This window comes from Antechinus flavipes, chromosome 3 (assembly GCF_016432865.1).
Source record: "Antechinus flavipes isolate AdamAnt ecotype Samford, QLD, Australia chromosome 3, AdamAnt_v2, whole genome shotgun sequence".
Taxonomy (NCBI): Eukaryota; Metazoa; Chordata; class Mammalia; order Dasyuromorphia; family Dasyuridae; genus Antechinus; species Antechinus flavipes.
Genome location: NC_067400.1, coordinates 588,600,081 through 588,621,809, shown reverse-complemented (window position 1 = coordinate 588,621,809; position 21,729 = coordinate 588,600,081). Strand labels below are relative to the sequence as shown.

Sequence of the window (21,729 nt, the reverse complement as noted above, 5' to 3'; positions counted from 1 at the left end):
TGTCCAAGTCTCATAGCTAACAAGTGATTTGGGGATTTAAATCTTAGGGATCATTTAAAGATACCCCCGTCATTTTTCAAGTGAGGAAAGAGAGACTCAGAGAAGGAGGTGACTCAGGACTTTGGTATTTGCCAGTAGTCTCTCTCCTGCACTGAAGACCTGTTGTGGTAGGGCTGAAGCTTGAACGTAGACCTTCTAGCAATAGCTCTCTTTATTACACACTACCCTCTCTGTGCCCTACTCACAGTCCAGCTGGTGATAGAACTTACCCTGTATATGGATGGATAACTCAGCATTGCAAGTAGCAGATATCCAATGCCAAACAAGTGATTGATCAAGTGCTGATTATGTATTAGACACTGTTTAAGTACTGAGGATGTAAAAAAAAAAAAAAAAAGCTAAAAAACAAGCTTATCCTCATGGGGCTTACATTCTAGTGGGGGAGACAACATGTTAATGGGGGAGATACATGCAAGAGTTAGGCTGGGTAGCTGACTCTAGCGCACAAGAGGACATCTATAGAGGAGAAAGGACTTCTGGGGACTGAGATGATGGTCAAGGAGGAGGAGACAGCCTCTCCTAAGCAGACCAGCAAAATCCTGAGCATCCCAAGGGCTCAGGCCACCGAAACTTCCCCGCCCAGAGCCTCTGGGCACATACCTGGCTATCTCGGGAATGGTCTGATGTAATCACGGGACCTCAAACCACATGAGCCCAAATTGTCTCTGGAATCAGTGAGAACGGTGTGATACAGTGAGGAAAGGGTTGGACGTGGAGTTAGGAGATACCGGCCTTGGAAAGTGAGACCCCAGCACAATTATAAGGGCAGCTCCTGCTTGGCTACCCACTAGTGAGGATCAGTTGCCAAATGAGTAATGTTTTATATTTTGACTATGTTTAACATATATTGAATTATTTGCTATCTAGGGGAGAGAATGGGGGAAAGAAGGGGAAAACTGGAACACAAGGTTTTGCAAGGATTAATGTTGAAAAATTATCCATACATATGTTTTGAAATTTAAAAAGCTTTAATAAAAAAACTTTTTTTTTTAATGAACTGGAAAACTAAAACAACAACAACAACAAACAACAACAAATGAGTTATATTTGTCCAATTTGTGCATGTCCCAAAGCTAAATGGTATAGCCAGTGTATTGGATGACAGAATCAAAGTCCAAAAAGATGTCATTAGGCTAGCCAATTAGGCCCAATCTAGTGAAAAGAATTTAACAGGAAGAGTAAAGAATCAACTGTTTGGCCTGAGGCAAAACTAAAGGATTGGAAAGTTTGACCAGATAATAATTTGATTAAAATTATAAATGATAATAGGTAAGAATGATCTGGGGGATTCAGTGGACTTCAAGCTCAATATTAGACCACATTGTGACATGGCCAGCACACACCACACACACACACACACACACACACACACACACACACACACACACGTTGGCAAAACTGCATTGCTAAGTAAGAAGGTGCCCAGTCAACATGCAAAAAATACTGACTCAGTGTCTGAGAACTTGAACCCTGCCTCCTGATCTTAAGGGAGTAATTTTTTTTTAAATTACTAATTACTAACTCAATTTCTCTCCTTCTGTCTCTCCCTCCACCCACATTTCTGTTTCATGTCTCCTTCCCTCTTTGTCTCTCTCTTTCTTTGTGTCTTTCCCTTTCTTCTTTCTCTCTCTCTCACTACCTCTCTCTTTCTGTCTCTCTCTTACCCCTTCCTATCTGTCTCCTACCTCTTTTCCTTTGTCTGTCTCTGTCTTCCTCCTTTTCTGTCTCTTTTACTTCTTTCTCTCTCTCTTCTCTCTCTTTTTCTCTTTTCTCACTCTCTTCTCTCTCTCCTACCTCTTCCCCTCTGTCTCTGTCTGTCTGTCTCTCTCTCTGTCTCTCACTGTCTGTCGATCTCTCTCTCTCTCCTTTTCTGTCTCTCTTCTACTTCTTTCCCTTTTTCCCTCTGTCTCTATCTCCATGTCTCTCTTTATCTCTTTCTGTCTCTGTCTCTGTCCATCTGGCTGTCTGTTGGCTATCTGTCTCTCTCCCTCTTTCCTTCCCTGTGGTTCTCTCCTCCCCATTGCTATCTCTATCTCTCTGCATTTCTTTCTCTGTCTCTTCTTCGCCATCTCTTTCTCATTGTTTCTCTCTCTTTCTCTTTCCTCCTGTCTCCCTCGATATCTCTGTCTCTTTCCCTTGATGTTTGCCTTTCTTCTCCATTTCTTTTCCTCTCTCTCTTTTTCTCTCCTCTGCATCTCTGTTCATCCCTCCCGTCCTCACTCTTTTCTCCACAGGGAGTAACCAGGTGAAGACCATGTCCATCAATCAGATCCTCTCCAATGAAAATCTTATCAGTTACAACAAGTTTGTCCAGGTACTGGGAAGAGGATGGAGAAAGTTGTAAGCATGCAATAGGAAAACTTTCTAAAGTCTCCTTTATTTGCTTTTTATAAAAAGATCAGAAAATAGAGAAAAAGAAATCCTAGAAGAAAAAAACAATATCAGTAAAGGATCCCACCATCCCCAGAAGGAAGCCGCTCTCCTGAGGTCCAATCACACCCAGTACTTTGCTGCTCCTTAGTCACTCCTGTGGCCCAGTAACTTCTCTCAGTCAGAACAGTTACAAGACCCATTCTGGGGCTAGTTATTGGGGTGGGGTAATCTTTCCCTCTGTTGATGTGAATACTTATCGAAAAATGGACCGAGGCAGAGGTAGAGGAGGTTGTTGCCTTTAGCTTGAGGGGCACCAAGCAGCCCTCTGCAGCTCCCATGACTGTAATCACTTCTTTGACCAGAGGTCTTTAGAAGACTCTGGTTAATGTAAATATATTACCCAAGAAGGACAATATATGAAGCTATCATCTACTAAAATAATCTATCAGAATGGTGTTGAGAAAGAGATACTGGGTATCATGAAAAGACCCTTGATTTGGAGAGATATCGTCTGGATTCAAATCCAATCTTTGTGACCTCGGTCTCCTCAGCTCTTCACACAAATACAAGAGGTTGGACTAACTGATTTCTAAGGTGCCTTCTCTCTCTAAAGCTATGGTCCAATGATCGTCCAGTAACCTGGACTCAAATTCAGGCACAGTTACTAATTATATCCAAGGAGATAAGGAAAGAACTGAAATATAATCATTTCTGAGACATTGATCCTTAAGAGGCTTTAGAGAATGGGGGAAGTAAAGCAGGATTGGGGAAAGTCAACATCCCTATTTTCAAAGAAGAAAAGAGATTGAGTCTTTAAACTATAGGCCAATGAGCTTGACTTTGATACAAGGGAAAATTCTAGGTAGATTTCTCAGATGGGGTAGCTAAGTGATGCAGTGCATAGAGCACCAGCCCTGAAATCAGGAGGACCTGAGTTCAAATCTGACCTCAGACACTTAACAGTTCCTAGCTGTGTGACCCTGAGCAAGTCACTTAACCCCAATTATCTCAGAGAGAGAGAGAGAGAAAGAGAGATGATGATGATGATGATGATGATGATGATGATGATGATGATGATGGGTGAAAAATCTAGTTAAGGGAGCAGTGATTACAAAGGCCCAGGGTAGCTTCATCACAAAAAAGGACATGTCAGATGGACTCTATTTGAATGGTAGAACAAAAGAACATTTATTGTATAAATCAAAGAACATTTATTTAAGGCTTATGATGCACCAAGTATAATAGCTGGCCCAGAGTGAATAGAGCATCAGGCTTGAATCTGGAAGACTCATCTTTGAGAGTTCAAATCTGATCTCAGACACCAGCTATGTGACCCTGGATAATTTAGATAATCCTGTTTGCCTCAGTTTCCTCATCTGACAAATGAGCTAGAGAAAGAACCACTCCACTATCTTTGCCAAGAAAACCCCAAATAGGGTCACGAAGAGTGGGACACAACTGAAAAATAGCTCATAAAATAAAATGGGGAAGCTTTACATTTGGGGGAAATATGGCCAGAGACTGGGTTACTAGAGCAGGGAAATACTGTAGATAGAATCTACTTAGATTTTATCTAAGCATTTGATAAAATCACTCACACTGTTCTTGTAGATGGAGTGATATTGTTCCTAGAGAAGGAGTGCTGAATATAGGAAGGGGATGTCTGCCAGCATCGGGTTCTTACCTGACATGGCCTTAGAACCAGATTGTGACTCCCAGGGGAGGTTTGTATGATGGTGGAGGGTGAAATTAGGTGATTCTTCGTAGAGTTGGACAGCATCATACATGGGTTCCTCACTCAAACTTTCTGTGGGTTCTCACTTGGTCTGAACCCAAATCTTTCTTTGCTTTTCTTGTCCTCCTCTCTCCACTGACTCTGCCTTTCCTGGTGGCCATCACCTCTTCCCTCCCAGAGCTGCATCGACTGGAATCGAGAGGTGCTGAAGCGAGAGCTGGGCCTGACAGATCGAGACATCATCGACATCCCTCAACTCTTCAAAACAGAGAGGAGGAAAGCAATAGCATTTTTCCCTGACTTGGTGAGCTGACAGAACAGAAGGATGAATGGAGGTCTCCAATGGCCCAGGGATTATTAGTATCATTGTTATTAATACTGTCTCCTTAAGGTTTGCAACAGCTCCAGAAAGGAGTAAGGCAGGCTTTATTATCCCTGTTTAATTAAGGGGGAAGGGTTTTACATTTGTCTGGTATGGATGTAACAAGTAGCCTAGAAGGGGCCAGAATTAATGGGAAATTCCAAGAGAACTGACTCAGAAGGAAGAGCTGATTTCAGTTTCTGCCTTTGGCTAAATCCAATGTTTTTATTGTGCTTTAAGCTTCTCAAAGCACTTGTTTCCATGTCCTTTGATCCTCAGGACAGCCTGGGGAGCAAGGGAGTTGAAGTCTTTTTATTCCCATTCTAAAAGTGAATAAAATGAGGTTTCAAGAAACGGGCACCTCGCTCAAATTTACACAGGTGTGATTGAAACTTAGCTTTCCTGATTCCCAAACTGGTGTTTTTTCCATCCACCCCATTATATCACACTGCCTCCATTTTATAAAATATAGACTGAGGCATGGACTAGTTCAATGGCTGGTCCAGAAGGTCAAAGTTAGAAAACGGCTAAGCTGAGGTTCAAGCTTAATTTTTTTTTCAATGAAGTTGCTTCAAATGTTGTCCCCTTTGGAGTAGATGGGGCTCTCTCTGGCCCAAAGGGTTTCCTGCAGCCTGTGTGAGATCCAGTCATTTATTTGTTTCTTAGAAAAGGAATAAGGCCATAATGAGTGACCACAATGGACTCGGAAGAAAAATCATAAACTATAGGATCACAGAATCACTCCTGGAAGGGACCTCAGGGACCATCTCATCCAGTGTCCTCATTTTATATATAAAGAAATTGACCTGGGAAAGGGAAGTGTCTCAGCCAAAATTGTGCAGGTAGCAAGGAATTCTAACCCAAGTCAACTGACTTTCAATGGGGGAATATTTTTGCTGCACCTCCTGCTCCTTCCTGGAGACCTGGGGGCTGGAATAAAATCACCATAAACCAATAGAACTTGCTCTTTTGACCATTTTATCTATAGGGAGGCAGGCAATTTATAAAACATCCAAGAACTCGATCCTGCATGACCTTTCTTAATAATAACTGACATTTATCTGGCATTGTAACATTCACAAAGTGCTCTGTGATCATTCTTTGACTTGAGTCTCCTCTATAGACCCTATAGAAATTATTATCTCTATTTTACAGATAAGGAAATCGAGTCTCAGGGAGATTGTAATCCAAGGTTACCCAACTAGAAAGTTAACAAATCATTTATTTAGTGCTTACTGTATGAAAGGCACTGTATATATCCTGAAATTACATATATAACAAATAATATTGTTAGCACATAAGCAAAGACAGTCCCTCATCTCAAGAAATTTCTTTTTTTATAATATATAATTCCTTTTTAATTAAAAAATAATTTTTTATTATTATAGCTTTTTATTGACAAAACATATACATGGGTAATTTTTCAACATTGATTCTTGCAAAAACTTCTGTTTTAACGTTTCCCCTCCTCCCTCCCCTAGATGGCAGGCACTTTCATACATATTAAATATGTTAAAGTATATGTTAAATACAATATATGTATACATATTTATACAGTTGTCTTGCTACACAAGAAAAATTGGATCTAGAAAGAAGGTAAAAATAACCTAGGAAGAAAAACAAAAATGTAAGCAAACCATAACAGAAAGAGTGTAAATACTGTGTTATGATCCACACTCATCTCCCAGAGTTCTTTCCTTGGGTGTAGCTGGTTCTGTTCATCACTGATCAATTGGAACTGATTTGGTTCATCTCATTGTTGAAGATGGTCACGTTTATTAGAATTGATCTTCATATGGTATTGTTGTTGCCGTGTATAATGATCTCCTGTTCCTGCTCATTTCACTCAGTATCAGTTCGTGTAAGTCTCTCCAGACCTTTCTGAAATCATCCTGCTGGTCATTTCTTACAGAACAATAATATTCCATAATATTCATACACCACAATTTATTCAGCCATTTTCCAATTAATGAGCATCCATTCAATTTCCAGTTCCTTGCCACTACAAAGAGGGCTGCCACAAACATTCTTGCACATGTCGGTCCCTTTCCCTCCTTTAAGATCTTTTGGGATACAAGCCCAGTAGAAACACTGCTGGATTAAAGGGTATGCACAGTTTGATAACTTTTTGAGCATAGTTCCAAATTGCTCTTCAGAATGATTGGATCCATTCACAACTCCACCAACAATATAGCAGTGTCCCAGTTTTCCCACATCCCCTCCAACATTCGTCATTATCTTTTCCTGTCATCCTAGCCAATCTGACAGGTGTGTAGTGGTATCTCAGAGTTGTCTTAATTTACATTTCTCTGATCAATAATGTTTTGGAACATCTTTTCAAATGACTAGAAATAATTTCAATCTTGTCATCTGAAATTTGTCTGTTCATATCTTTTGACCATTTATCAGTTGGAGAATGGTTTGATTTCGTATAATTTGAGTCAATTCTCTATATATTTTAGAAATGAGGCCTTTATCAGAACCTTTAATTGTAAAAATATTTTCCCAGTTTATAAAAAATTTCTATTTTAACTGAGTTAATCAATAGCTATGTCTTCTAAATATCTCAGAATGCTCTATCACTGGTAGGACATAAATAATCCATATGGATATTTGGGTTTGATTTTTTTACTTTGTCACAATGGGACACACTATAACAACTCTAACAGAGTGATGTCACTGGATCTCTTTGAGGATCAAGGACAACAATCACTGTCTGTCTGTTTGTCTATCTAGCTATCTTTCTTTCTATCTATCCATCTATCTATTAGGGAAATGGTAGTTAAGAAGAAATATTTGTGTTTAGAAAGTTACCCAGGTTATAAAGTCATAGAGGAATAGATTGATATGTTCATTTTGTGATGGAGTTAATTTGATTATTGTTCCAGAATTGGAAACTGGGTGTGAAGTGGAGAGGGGAAGGATAGATGGTGAGTGATGGAGGCAATCAAGAGGAGAAGAGAGCATCAGGATTGAAAGAGTTAATTCCATTACTGTTCTGTAAGAAATGACCAGCAGGATGAATACAGAGAGGCTTGGAGAGACTTACATGAACTGATGCTAAGTGAAATGAGCAGAACCAGGAGATCATGATACACTTCGACAACGATATTGTATGAGGATGTATTCTGATGGAAGTGGATTTCTTTGACAAAGAGACCTAACTGAGTTTCAATGGATAAATGATGGACAGAAACAGCTACACCCAAAGAAAGAACACTGGGAAATGAATGTGAACTATTTGCATTTTTATTTTTCTTCCTGGGTTATTTTTACCTTCTGAATCCAATTCTCCCTGTGCAACAAGAGAACTGTTCAGTTCTGCAAACATATATTGTATCTAGGATATATTGCAACATATCTAACATATATAGGACTGCTTGCCATCTAGGGGAGGGGGTGGAGGGAGGGAGGGGAAAAATCGGAACAGAAATGAGTGCAAGGGATAATGTTGTAAAAAAAATTACCCAGGCATGGATTCTGTCAATATAAAATTATTATTAAATAAAATAAAATAAAATATTAAAAAAAAAAGGAAGCACAGAAGAAGAAAAAAAGTAGTAAGTGAGAAAAGTTGGAAATGTCTGACATAGAAGATACCAGTTCAGCTGAATTTTGAAGGAAGTCAGGGATTTTCAAAGACAGAATTCTTAGGGAAAAGAACATGCTTGGATATAGACAACATATAGAACAAAGGCACTTAAATGGGAGACATGTCTTGTGAAGACAGAAGAACAAGCAGAGCAAAATAGATAGATGTTGGCCTCTTAGTTGCCTTAAAGTTTCAGCTAAAATCCTATTATCAACCCCCCTTCATGTCTTCTCTGAAACATTCTTCTGAAATTACAATGAATTTATACTATATAGATCTGGTTTATACAACCATATATACATTCTTTCCCTCATTAAACTATAAATTCCTAACCAAAAAAAAAAAAAATAAAATAAAGAAAGAAAGAGTTAATTCCTCCAGGGGAGAGTTTCTAGTGCAGAAGGCAATGAGGATGACAAGAGGATGACCAGGGAGGGAAGTACTAGGGGTAGGATGAAAATGATGAAGATCAAGATGATGATGATGATGATGATGAGTTGGCCAGGATCTTCCTGAGCTGGCTGATTCCAGCATTATAATTCAATGTGTTTTACTGTCTCCTTTCTAGATGCTCTAAGCTCTTTTTAGGAGGTCTCCTTTCCAAGGGGATTGAATAGCACACACACAGGGAAGGCAGGTGACAATACCTGATGTGAAGGCTTAGGCTTCCTGAACATGAAAGATACAGGCTTTCTCTCTCTCCCATCCCCACTTCCTTGGTTCTTTCCTTCTTCTACTCAGCTAAATCTCCCTAACTCCCCCCCCCATTTCAGCCTTGTTCTGAAACCCCCAACATCACTTCCCCTTCCTTTCTTCATGAAAATGAGTGACTTTTTTTTCTTTTGTTTTTTAATTTATTATTTTATTCTAAACTTAATAAATAAAACCAACATTTCTGTAAAAAAAAAAAAAAAAGAAAGAAAGAAAGAAAGAAAAGCAGAGGATTGCACCTGAAATTGCAGATCCATGGTGTACAACTTATTATTCCTTTCAAATATACAACAAAGTTATCATGTGACTTTCTTATTTTCCTTTCCTCCCAACACTGGCAGGATATTAAAAGCTCTCTGTACCCATGAGTGCTCATGCCTTTCCCTCTAACATTCCTGATTTTCTACTCTGTGGTCATAGGTGAACATGCTCGTGCTAGGGAGACACCTGGGGATCCCTAAACCCTTTGGACCAATCATCAATGGGCGCTGCTGCCTAGAGGAGAAGGTTCGATCCCTGCTGGAGCCACTGGGCCTCCAGTGCAACTTCATTGATGACTTCACTCCCTACCACATGCTACATGGCGAGGTTCACTGTGGCACTAATGTCCGCCGGAAGCCCTTCCCCTTCAAATGGTGGAACATGATTCCCTGAGCTGGTTCTCTTCCCACTATCTTCTCCTTTGCCTGGGAACTTCAGCATGAAACAGATGGAGGATTCACCTGAAAGATGGAAACTCTACACAGCAAAGAAATCAAGGAAGTTTTGAGAGAAACCAAATGCCACTGACAACACTGAGCCCTTTCCCTAGAGTCCCTCCCCTACATTAGCTCTGTATCTGGGAGCTGAAAAGCTCAGAGAAGGGTCCTCCCTCTCCATGAAACAACATAACCTCATCCCTCCCATGTTTCTCAGGTTTGAGACTCTCGATGAATTCCTCCAAACTGTTTGTCTGCTATTTCTTCCTTTTGTAAACTCCTCTTCAAAAAAAATCCAACTTATGGAGTTATATCATACTGATGTGATGTCCTTCCTTCAGTTGGGCCCGAGCCCCAACCAAGCTCAAGCCACCAGGAAAAAGTAAAAATCCACAAGCCAAAATTACTCCTCCACTCTAAAAATTTAAGATGGGTACTATTAGATCTGTATGTGTGTATATACTACACATATATACATGTATACATATACAGATACATAAATATACACATATATACATATATCCCAGTTCTTTTTCTGAATTCAAATAGTATCTTCCTTCATAATTTTAAAAAATAATAGCCTTTTATTTTCAAAATATGTGCAAAAATAGTTTTCAACATACACCCTTATAAAATTTTGTGTTCCAAATTTTTCTTCCTCTCTTCTCCTAACCCTTCCTCTAAACAAGTGATCCAATATATGGTAAACCTGCACAATTCTTGTACACACTTTCCCACAATTATCTTGCTGCACAAGAAAAATCAGATCAAAAAGGAAAGAAAAATGAGAAAGAAAAACAAGCAACAACAACAAAAAAGGAATAAATACTATGTTGTTGCCGTGTACAATGTTCTCTTGGTTCTGCTCACTTCAGTTAATATCAATTCACATTAGTCTCTCCAGACTTTTCTGAAATCATCCTGCTGGTCGTTTATTATAGAACAATAATATTCTATTACATTCATATATTATAATTTATTCAGCCATTCCCCAACTGATGAGCATCCACTCAGTTTCCAGTTCCTTACCACTACAAAGAGGATTTCCACAAACATTTTTGCACATGTGGGTCCTTTTCCCTTTTTTATGATTTCCTTGGGATATCAGTCTAGTAGAGACATTGCTGGACCAAAGGGTGTGCACAGTTTGATTATCATTTGGGCATTGTTCCAAATTGCTCTCCAGAATGGTTAAGTTCACAACTCCACCAAAAATGTATTAGTAGTTTTGCCCACATCCCTTCCAACATTTATTATGATCACTTTCTGACTTTTAAGATAAATTTACAAATAAATTCAAAACACCCCCAATGGTTACTAGCCCACCTTTCTTCTGCCCATCCTAGTTCCCACTTAAATAATCATGGTCTATGAATGACAATAACTTATAGGGAGCTTTCTGCAAAACTTCCATCAAAGGAGACATTTAACAAAAATATGTTAAGTGCCTACTATGTACAATATGTTCTCCTGGGCACTGGAGATACTGAAATAAACCCTGACTTAGATGTAAACCCTCCAAGAGCTTACGATCATTCAGTTAGTAAGTATTTATTAGATACCTCTTATGTGCCAGGTCCCATAGTAAGAACTGAAAATAAAGAGAAAGGAGAAGAAAGTCTCATGTCTCAAGGAACTCACATTCTAGTGGGGAAGATAATAATTATGCACAGATACAGACTGATTGAAGGAAGAAGAAATGTTGGCCATAAGGCAAGTCACTTCCCCTTCTCAGCTTCAATTTCCCATCTGTAAAAATGAGGGAGTTGGACTAAATCATCACTGAGGACTCTTCCAGTTCTAAGTCCATGGTCCTATGAACAAGTCACTTAGACTCCCCTGGCTTCAGTTTGCTCATTTGTAAAAATGGGAGGACTACGTGGCCTCTAAGATCCCTTCCATTTCTAAATCTATGATCCCATGGAAACATTTAGCTTGGACTCCATCTTTACCCTGAAGCAGCTTCTAGAAAGGATAGGGAGAAGAGACTCCCAACCCAGTCTTCTGGGTATTTTAGAGCTATGGCTCTAAAATACAATACTCCCTGACTAGTGCTTTAGAGAACTGAAAGCAATGTCCTCTGCTGCCTGAGGATGATGTTTTTACTGAATGGAGTGAGAGGAGGGAGAGAAGAAATCAGAGAAGACTTCCTTTAATTATGGATGAATTAAGTAAGGTAGATGAAGTGCTGGGAGACATTTGAGAATGGGAAGTCACTTTAACCTGGTGGGGTCAGGGAGCTGGTATGAAAGAACAAGCATCTAAGTTATGTCTTGAGGAAAAAGTAGGAGATTCCACAGAGTCAGAGTAGATGAGGAAAAGAAAGAGATTGTTAGAAGAATCAAAGATCTGTGCAGAATGAGAAAAAGCACAAAGATGGGAGAGACCAGGATGGGAAAGTGGAATCCAGTTTGAGATGTGGAATCCATGAAATTTTTGTGTAACCTCAGACATATAGGTTTATAAAATAAGAAGACAAATCAAATATTTACTGATAATAAGTCACAAATTTACAATTCCCACATTCAATTACGTGACCCTAGATGGGATTGTGACCCCAGTTTAAGAAGCTTGGTTTTAAGCCATATCTCTTTGCAAAAAAAAAAAAAGATAAATCTCATTTCTATGATGCTATGGAATATGGACTAGAATATGTCTCTGTTGTTAAAGAAAAGGAAACTTGGACTTGAAAACATGTGCTCAAGATCACAAGGCTAATCGGGGTCCCAACTGGGATTCAAACTTCCTCGTTATATTCTTTTTCTATACACCAAGGTCATGATGTCAAAGGGAAAAATGCTGGTAGTTGAATCCAGCCAGCTGGGGACATTGCTGGGTCTGGAATGAGACATAGTAAGCCCTACTATATTTTGTTTTTTTTCCCCCTGGCAGGTCTTATTTTGAAGACTTTTACAGTAGAGAATGGAGAGATTCTGGGGGTGGGGATGCTAGTTAAATAAAATGACTGGAGCTGAGGCAGCAGTGAGGAGTGACTCCTGGCTGGAAGTGCCAACCCAGACAGTGGAGCCCCAGGGATGACTTGACTCTGTCCCACACTTAGGTGTGTCACCTGTGGCTTTGGCTCAGATGCTGACACAGCAGTAAATCAAGAGATAATGTGAGAAATTTCCACTTCCAAGCTGGGAATAAGGCTGGAAGGACAGAGGGGGTTACTTCCATTCCATACATGGCTTTGCCCTGAATAGATACTTCATATATGATTGGTAATTGTATGAAAATACTTTATGGATGTCATAGAAATCACAGAATGTAAGCTAAGGAAATAACATTAGAACATAGAATATAAGTAATAAGGACCTTAAAAAACAGAATGTCAGGGATGGGAAAGATCTTGGAAGACAGAGTGTCAGGACTAGAAAGAACCTTAGAACAGAGAATCTTAGAAGGGAAGAAGAATCTTAGAACATCAGAGCCAGAAGAAACTTTAGATCATAAAATATCGGAGCAGGGAGAACCTTAGAACATAGAATGTCCAAGCTGTGAGACATCTTAGAAAATAAAACATCACAGTTTAGAAGGATTTTAGAAGAAAAAATGTTAGAACCGGGAAGGACCTTAGAAAAGAACAAAAATCAGGACTGCCGAGGCTAAGCCTTGGAATCCAAAATGGTAGAGCTGAAAGAGACTTCATATCACATCTAGCACAATATCTTTATTTTACAGATGTGGGAACTGAGGCCTAGAATGGCTTGCCCCAGGTCATAAAGCATTGCTCTGAATCACATTCAGGTTCCAGGGTTTTCCTTACTATACCAAATCCCAGGCATTCACTAAACAAAGAATGCAAATTATAAAGCAGCTGACATTTGTTTTTAGTACCTTCTTGCCTCTCCTTTCTGCTCCTCTCTCAAATTCTGAGGTCTTCTGCCCACCTACATCCTGTACAAGAGGGGATCACCCTTTGTTTCTCCAACATTAATAAGAGTATTATCCCTCCAAGGGAATTTGTTTCTATTTTGGAAAATTAAAAAATCTCCAAGATCCAAGAGAATAGGGTCTCTAGTGGAAGAATTTTGGTCTCAGCCAGTGGGCTAATATATTTGAAGGAGGTAGGTAGCTGGCTTTCTGAAAACACAAAATCATACAGAATAGCATCAGAGTAACATGGGATTTGGGAACTGTGTAGACCCACACTTCCATTTTACAAATGAACAGCCTGGGGCCTGTAGTGTCATAAAGGGAAATGGCAATGGAAGCCAAGTCTCCTATCTCCTAGTGATGATCTATTCTACTTATGCATCAGGCAGGAGACTCCCTGTCTCTTCTCTGGAGCTTCTACCCTAATCAGATGGAAGGATTTCATGAAAGGATTTCAAAATCTACACCTCGACAGGCCTAGGCTGACTCATTTTATAGAGCTTAAAATCAGTAACTTCAGGATTTCTCCAGAAAGTTGCTCAATCAGCACTGAGGCAATCCAAGCTGATGGGAAAGAAAAGCTCCTGTAGATCCTGTTGCCCAGGAGATCCACTGATTTAGGGGCCTTCAGGCTATGAGGAAATCCTAGATAGCTACCAGCCAGCTCCCCAAAGACAGAGGACCAGACAGAAAGATCTTGGAAAACTTTCTGTTTGTATGTTAGTTATAGTCTCTGGTATTCTAACGCCTAGCTTCTTAAACTGTGGATCAAGACCCCATATGGAGTCCTGTAGCTGAATGTGGGGGTCACAAAATTATGATTTATTATCAGGAAATGTCTGATTTGTATACCTATTTTATATACTTATATACCTATGATCATGTAAAAATTTCTTGGATGAAAAAGGGTTGCAAGTGGAAAAAGTATAAGAAGCCCTGGTGTTAGGGACAGCTCCAGGAGTCCCACCTTTGACATCTGGCTGAATGATGACCCAGAGTAAGCACTTTATTTTTTAGTGTTCTAAATAATTCTAAGACTCTAAGTTGTGGAGAAGGCACAGACCTGTATTGGTAGAGGGAGTTCCCATGCCTGGAGTTCTACCTCAAATAAATTGCAGGCCGGGTGTTTATTATTATACTCCTTTCACAGAACCTCCAAGTTAGACGGGATCTCAGAATCCCCTTCTATTGTCACCCTGAGCTGAAAAGGGGATCTACTCTACAACATAACCAGAGTGGTCTGTGAGCTCTTGAGGGTAGGGGCTATTTCTTTTCTGTGGGGGATTCTGAGGCTAAGAGAGGTCAAGGGACTAGCCCAGCATCACACAGCTAGGAAGTGTTTCAGGCAGGATTCAAACTCGCATCTTGCTGACCCCAACTAGAGACACAGTATCTAACATGCCACAGAGCTGCCTCCAGAAGTAGCTTCCTAGACTTTCCAGTTTATTTTTGTCCTTCTTAAATTAAAATGTGACTCCTAGAATCAAATACAGTCTCTTGGAAGGAGTCTGAGCCGGGCAAAGGGTCAGTCCACCACATGCCTATTGCTGACTTCTATGCTTCTGTGCATGAGTTTTTTTTGGTCTCATCTCCAACTTCCGATGATTCTGTCATCTAGCTAGCAGAGAGCTGTGGTGCTGAGGGTTCCTAGAAGAGGATGCATGAGTCAAGAGCATTTTGGGGAAGCGAGGCAGGATGTCCTATATGAAAGGCCTTGTTACGTGTCAACAAAAGGTTAGCTTGAATGATTTTCTCTCTTATTCCTTCCTGTTTCCCTGTTTCTGAGAATGATCAGCAGGATAGAGAGTGAAGGGAGGGGGGCAACTCTTGTTGCTTTTGACAACATGTTCCCATTGATTCATCCTGAGTGGGAGCTCACCTGAAAGGGGACCAGGAAATTCAAGTCTGTCTGCCCAATTCAGATCCTTGACATTTTGACCTTGATTTATTGCGATCAAGTTAGAGTTTCCTTTCCTTATTGCATAGGACTGTCGTCTCTCAGAGACTCAGATTTCTTGTCAGTATAATTGAATTGGACTAAGGTCTTTTAACTACAGTATTTTATGTTTGAAATTCTAAGGACTCTCCCAGATCTGATATTGTTATGTTCTAAGTCCCCTTTCAACTCTAACATTCTGTGTTCTAGGGTCCTCTCAATTCTGACACTCTGTGCTCTAAGTTCTCTCCCAGTTCTGACATTCCATGTTCTAAGACCCTCCCAGCTCTGACATCCTGGGTTCTAAGGGCCCTCCCAGCTCTGACAGTATATGACTCTAAATAAAATATAATAAATGCCAACTGGTTTCTGATTCCACTATTCAATAGGAAATGCTTTCTCTCTAGAGTGGCCAATGATCTCTTTTTCAGGCCTCCATTTTCTTGACTTTTCTGCTGCCTTTGACCCTCTCCACTTTCTTCCTTCAGCTTTCATGATTCTTTTCTTTCCTGTTCTCCCCCTCCCTGGTGGCCAGCTCCTGTTTGGTCTATTCAAGGATTCACCTTATCCCACTCTTTCTCCTGCCAATCTCATCAGCTCCTATCATTTTAATGATCATGTCCATGAAGATGCCCACTAAATCAAAGAATGTTAGAATTGGAGAAGCTGGATTCAAATCTTGTCTCTGCCCCTCATATGACCTTGAGAAAGTTATGTCTCTGAGTCTCAGTTTCCTTATTTATAAAATGAGGAGATTGAAGAAGTTTTCTTATTTGTAAAATAAAAATGTTAGACTTGATAACCTATCCAACTGCTCACTGAACATTTCCACTTGGATGTTCCATAGGCCTCTCAAGTTCAGCATGTGCAACACAAAGATTTTCCCCTAAAGAAGAGTAAGAAAGAACGCCTGTTCTTACTCTTCTTTCTCTTTCTAGTTACCCAGATTTGCACTGTCACTGTTATTCTCAGCTTTACATTATCTTGAATCTCTACTCTACGGTGACAGAATCACACAGAATTCCAGGTGGAAAGAGACCTCAGTGGCCATCTTGTCCATCCCCACTTCCCAATAAAAAAGAAGCATTGCTACTGCCCACCCATCCTGGCAAGTGGTCATCCTTTGCTTCTTCTATGGGAAACCCCATCATCCCTCCAGATGACCCTTTGGGGTAATTCTTATCATCAGAAAATTGCTCCTGATATCAGTCTTCAGTGGAATTCTTAGTCACATCTGCCCATTTCTCTTTGTTTAGTTATCAGGAAACCAAACAGGCCAAGCCCAACCCCTCTCTTTTCTAGGATAAATGTCTCTAATACTTCCAACTAATCCTCCTTTAACATAGATTCAAAATATTCTATCAACCCCTCCCCTGAAAGTTCTGTCTGACAGTGATTTCCTTCTTAAATTATGTTGCCCGGAAGTGAAGAAAAACCCTTCAGGTGGGGTCTCACCAGGGCAGGGCACAAAGGAATTCTCATTTCATTTTCCCAGAAGTCACCGACACCTTGATGTAGTAATCCCAGGCAATAGCTTTTAAGATTTACATTTGACCCAGGTGACTCACTGAGCTTGTGGTCCATTATAATCACAAGTGCTCTGGGGTCAGCTTAAATACACCCATTCAGAGAGCTGATAACAAGCATTTCAGGAAATGTTCCACATCAGAGCGTAGTTTTTTGTTTTGTTTTGTTCAGAAAAATGGAAAAATGTGTATAATTCAGATTAAACTTAAAAGTGTGTTGAGAGGACTAGATATTAAATATCAACCATCACTGTCCCCAAATACCACCCTCCTTTCAGATCCTTTCAGACAAACTGCCACCTAATAGCTCCATGCTCTTACACTTTTGAAGCTATTTTTTTAAAAACTCATCTGTAAGACTTTAAATGTATTTCTCTCAAATGCTAACCAATTAACTTGACTCAATTTCCTATCCTTTCAAGCTCTTTTTGAATCCTGACTTCTTTAGGGGCCAGTTTTGTATTGTCTGCAAGTTGGATGAGCAATCTTGTCTTTGCCTTTGTCAGAATTATTGGTAAAGAGTTCTAATGGGACATCCTGAGTCTGAGTCCATCCAAGCAGAACCCTCTTTTGACATGGACATCGAACCACTGATGATTACTCATTGAGCCCAATTTCAGTTAATTTTCAATATATAGGAACCTCTAATTGTCTAGCCCACGTATCTCTATCTTTCTCATAATTCTTCTTTGAGATAATCTATCACACTTTTTTGCTAAAGATTTTGGGGCAGCTAAGTGACAAAGTGAATATTATGTTGGACTTGAACCAGAAAGTCTTGAATTTGAATCAAAAACTCAAACACTTTCAGGCTGCATGACTCTAAATAAGATTTTTAAATTATTAGCTCAAATATATTCATCCATTGTTGTTGCTGTTTAGTCATTTCAGTCATGTTTGACTCTTCATGACCTCATTTGAGGCTTTCTTGACAAAGATACTGGAATGATTTACAATTTCCTTCTCCAGTTCATTTTACAGATGGGGAAACTAAGGCAAATAAGGTGCAGTATCTTGCCTGAGGTCACAGGCTAGTTAATGTCTGAGGTTGGATCTTTTTTTCTGTCAAGGCCCCTTGGGATACTTATAACATCATTTTCAGGCCATACAAAGTTAGCAACTTTTAAAACTAGCAGTGGGAAGTTGTGCTAGCTTTTAACTAATCATCGCTAGGACCAGAGCCAATGCTTTTGTGAGCATTATATGGCCCATGGGCCAGCCATTCCCCACCCCTGCCTTAGACTGTAAGCTCCTCAAGGGCAAGGACTGTCTTTTATTCCCAGTGTATACATAATAGATACTTGATAAATGTTTATTGATTGACTAATTCTACCGACTACTAATTCTAATTCTACTGTGTAAAATCAAGCAAGTCATGTCTCCTCCTTTGGACCTCAGTTTCCTGATCTGTAAAGTGAGACAGTTGGGCTTAATAAGACTCATGATGCTATGAAAGCAGAGGCTGGATGGCCACTCTTCAGGAGCACCATTGGCAGTGGGGCAGGGATGCTCTTCCTGTGACTCAGAAAGAGGAGTCTTCCTCACGCCAGACCCAGTGCTCTATGCACTATGGTACCACCTAGCTGCTCTCTTCATCTGTACAGTGTGGATAACAATAACTTACTTCACAGGACAATTATGTATATCAAATAAGATAACATATATATGTAAATAAATGCTAGTTATTATTATTAAGCTAATTAAACTGTGTTTACATCATTTCCGGTTCTACCAGTACAGTAACCCTCAACATAAAAGAAAACAATCTTAGTTTGGTATGACTTGTTTTGCTGAATGTTGGGGATCACTACCTTCTTTCCTAGATAGTTACTATAGTTACTAAAATAGTTATAATAATATAATTGCTATAGTAACTAATAGTTACTAATATAGTTACTATAATAACTAATAGTTGCTAATATAGTTACTATAATAACTAATAGTTGCTAATATCATTACTATAGTAATTAATAGATACTAATATAGTTACTACAGTAATTAATAGTCACTAACTATTCTTTTCATGGTGATTTCTAATATTTTGCAAGGAATCTAAGTCTAGCTTACTGGCCTGTAGTTTGCAGATTCTAATTTTTTCTCTTTTTAGAAAATGTGGGCAACAGTTCTATAATATCTTGCTCTTTTCCTATGATCCTTTCCCATAATCTCTTACTTCCTCCCTTGCTTAATTGTGGAGGCTGACAGTTTCGTGATTACATCTGCTGCTTCTGATGTTATTTTAGGTATCTTGGGTATCAACTTCCTGTTGGCTGTTCTCTCTCTCTCTCTCTCTCTCTCTCTCTCTCTCTCTCTCTCTTTCTTTTTGTGCATATATATATATATATACATATGTACATATGTATATGTATATGTTGTCATTACCCATTGAGACAGTGTTGCCTAGTAGAAAGCTCTCTGACTCTAGAAACTGAAGACCTAAATTTAGATCCTTCCTCAAATACATTTTTACTTGCATCATGTTGGTCAAATCTTTTGACTTCTCTAAAACTTAGCTTCTTCGGCTGTGTATAACTACCTCTGAATAATCAATCTCTGCCTAAGAGGAGAGTTGGAGGTTACATGTAAAATAATGGGGGCAGAGGAAATGGCCTTCAAGATTCTGGTCTATTCAATCTTCATCATAGCTCTTGTATCCATTCCTTTGACTTTTAATTACAGGACTCGGGGCTATTCTATGTGAGGATTTGCTGGTAAAGATTTAACACATGGCTCTCCATACAAAGGAAAAGTATATGCAACACATTTTTAAAATATTATCTACATTATCACTATTTTCTCTATTGCTTTCTTTTTAATAATAGCTTTGTATTTTCAAAATACAAAGAGTTTTCAATATTCACCTTGCAATGTTGCAAAACATTGTGTTCCAATTTTTTCCCCTTCCTTCCCCCAACCCTTCACCTAGACAGCAAGAAATGCAATATATGTTAAACATGTGCACTTCTTCTATACATATTTCTACAATTATCATGCTGCTCAAGAAAAATTAGATCAAAAAGAAAAAAACAAGCAAACAACAAAAAGGAAAATACTATGTTGTGATCCACTTTCAATCCCCACAGTCCTCTCTGGGTGCAGATGGCTCTCTCCATCATAAGTCTGTTGGAAATGATCTGAATCATCTCATTGTTGAAAAAAGTCACGTCCATCAGAGTCAATCATCACAAAATCTTGTTGCTATAATATACAATGTTCTCTTGGTTCTGCTCACTTCACTTACTATCATCTATTGCTTTCTTAAATCTAAACAATCAATAAAACAATAAATCAAGCCCTGATTTTGTAGCATTTGCTGATTTGAGTAGTAAATACTCTCATTGAAAATTTAGCAACTGATTCTCTTGAGTCTATTCAAGCTAGTTTCAGCACACTCAATTATTGCCTGGGCTATTGCAGTAGACTACTAATTAGTCTCTGTACTTCCAGTCTCTCCTTTTCCCAAATCATCTTTCATTTTGTCCAGTCATTTTTCAGGCACCTCTGACTCTTCATGGTCCCATTTGGGATTTTCTTGGCAGATGAGGAAACTGAAACAAACATGGTGAAGTGACTTTCCCAGGTCACACAGTTGGTGAGTGTCTGAAACCAGATTTGAATTTAGGAAGAAGATGACTCTTCCTGATTTTAAGCCCAGGGCTCTATGTACTACTGTGCCCCCAGTTGTCCTCATCTTTTATAGAGCTATTAAACTATTCTTTCTAAAATGCAAATCCAACTGCCTCCTCACTGATCACTGGCTCCCTATTGCTTTTCGGAGAAAATCCAAAGTTCTTTGTAAGGCATAGCATCATGAAGGGGAAAGAGTGATGAAAACTTGGTGGCAAAAACTATCAGTCACTTACCTGATTTAAGCCTCAGTTTCCCCATCTGTAAAATGAGGATAGCAAAAAAATATCTGTAATTCAGAGAATAGATTGTGAGGATCAAATAAAGTAATATGGAAAATGCTTTGCAAACTTTTAAATTTTATATAAATGTTGGCTACTATTATTATCACTGATATTTAAAGCCCATTACAGCCAGAGTCCAGCCCATCTTTTCAGATGTGTTTCATATTATTCTCCTCCATGCCCTCTACATTTCACAGAAACTGTCCTACTTATCATTCCTTATATAAAATATTTCAACTGGGGCAGCTAGTTGGTGCAGTTGATAAGAGCACCAGCCCTAAATTCAGGAGAACCTGAGTTCAAATCTGTTCTCAGACACGTACTACTTCCTAGTTGTATGACCCTGGGCAAGTCACTTAACCCCAAGCCTCAGTAAATAATAATAATAAAATATTTCAACCCTCATTCCCATGTTTTTGTACAGGTTTCTCTTTGAGCCTGTAATGCTTTCCTTCTTCATCTCTACTTCTTGAAATGCTTAGCTCTTCTAGGCTCAATTAAGATGCTATATCTTCCACAAAGCTTTTCTAGAATTCCTCTCATTACCTCTCTTTCCCATAAATTATATTTACTGAGTCTAGGTATCAACTTCTTGTTGGCTCCCTCCCTCCTTCCCCTTCCCCCCGCCCCTGTCTGTCTCTCTGTCTCTCTCCTCTTTTCCCATAAATCATATTTGCTGAGTCTGTATTTTGTATCTAATTATCTCAGCATCTGTCATATCTTCCCAATAGAATGTAAGTTTCTTAAAGTCAGGGACTCTTTCATTTTTATTCTTGTACACAAAAGGCTTAACAAACAGTAGATATTTAATCATTACTCACTGAATTCCTTTGAATTGTGCCTCACTTTCATAAAGATACGAAAATCTTAATTTTATGCTGCTGGTAAATTAAGGATGGTTCCTTTCATGAGAAAAGTAGTCTTTGATTTTTAAAAAAAACCTATTT

General features: G+C 39.2%; 1 protein-coding gene and 1 long non-coding RNA gene across 2 annotated transcripts in view; one reads left to right on the top strand and one right to left on the bottom strand.

Annotated features, from left to right (window-relative positions):
• The window catches only part of LOC127555804 (protein-arginine deiminase type-3), a 44,858-nt gene extending 35,012 nt beyond the window's left edge, over positions 1–9,846 (top strand). The window contains exons 14-16 of the mRNA XM_051988418.1: positions 2,299–2,374; positions 4,347–4,472; positions 9,253–9,846. Coding sequence (XP_051844378.1) covers positions 2,299–2,374; positions 4,347–4,472; positions 9,253–9,486 — 436 coding nt within the window. The 3' untranslated portion in view covers positions 9,487–9,846. The remainder of the gene's footprint in view (positions 1–2,298; positions 2,375–4,346; positions 4,473–9,252) is intronic.
• Positions 1–21,729, bottom strand: part of LOC127555806 (uncharacterized) — a 583,775-nt gene that overhangs the window by 85,795 nt on the left and 476,251 nt on the right. The window lies entirely within an intron of this gene.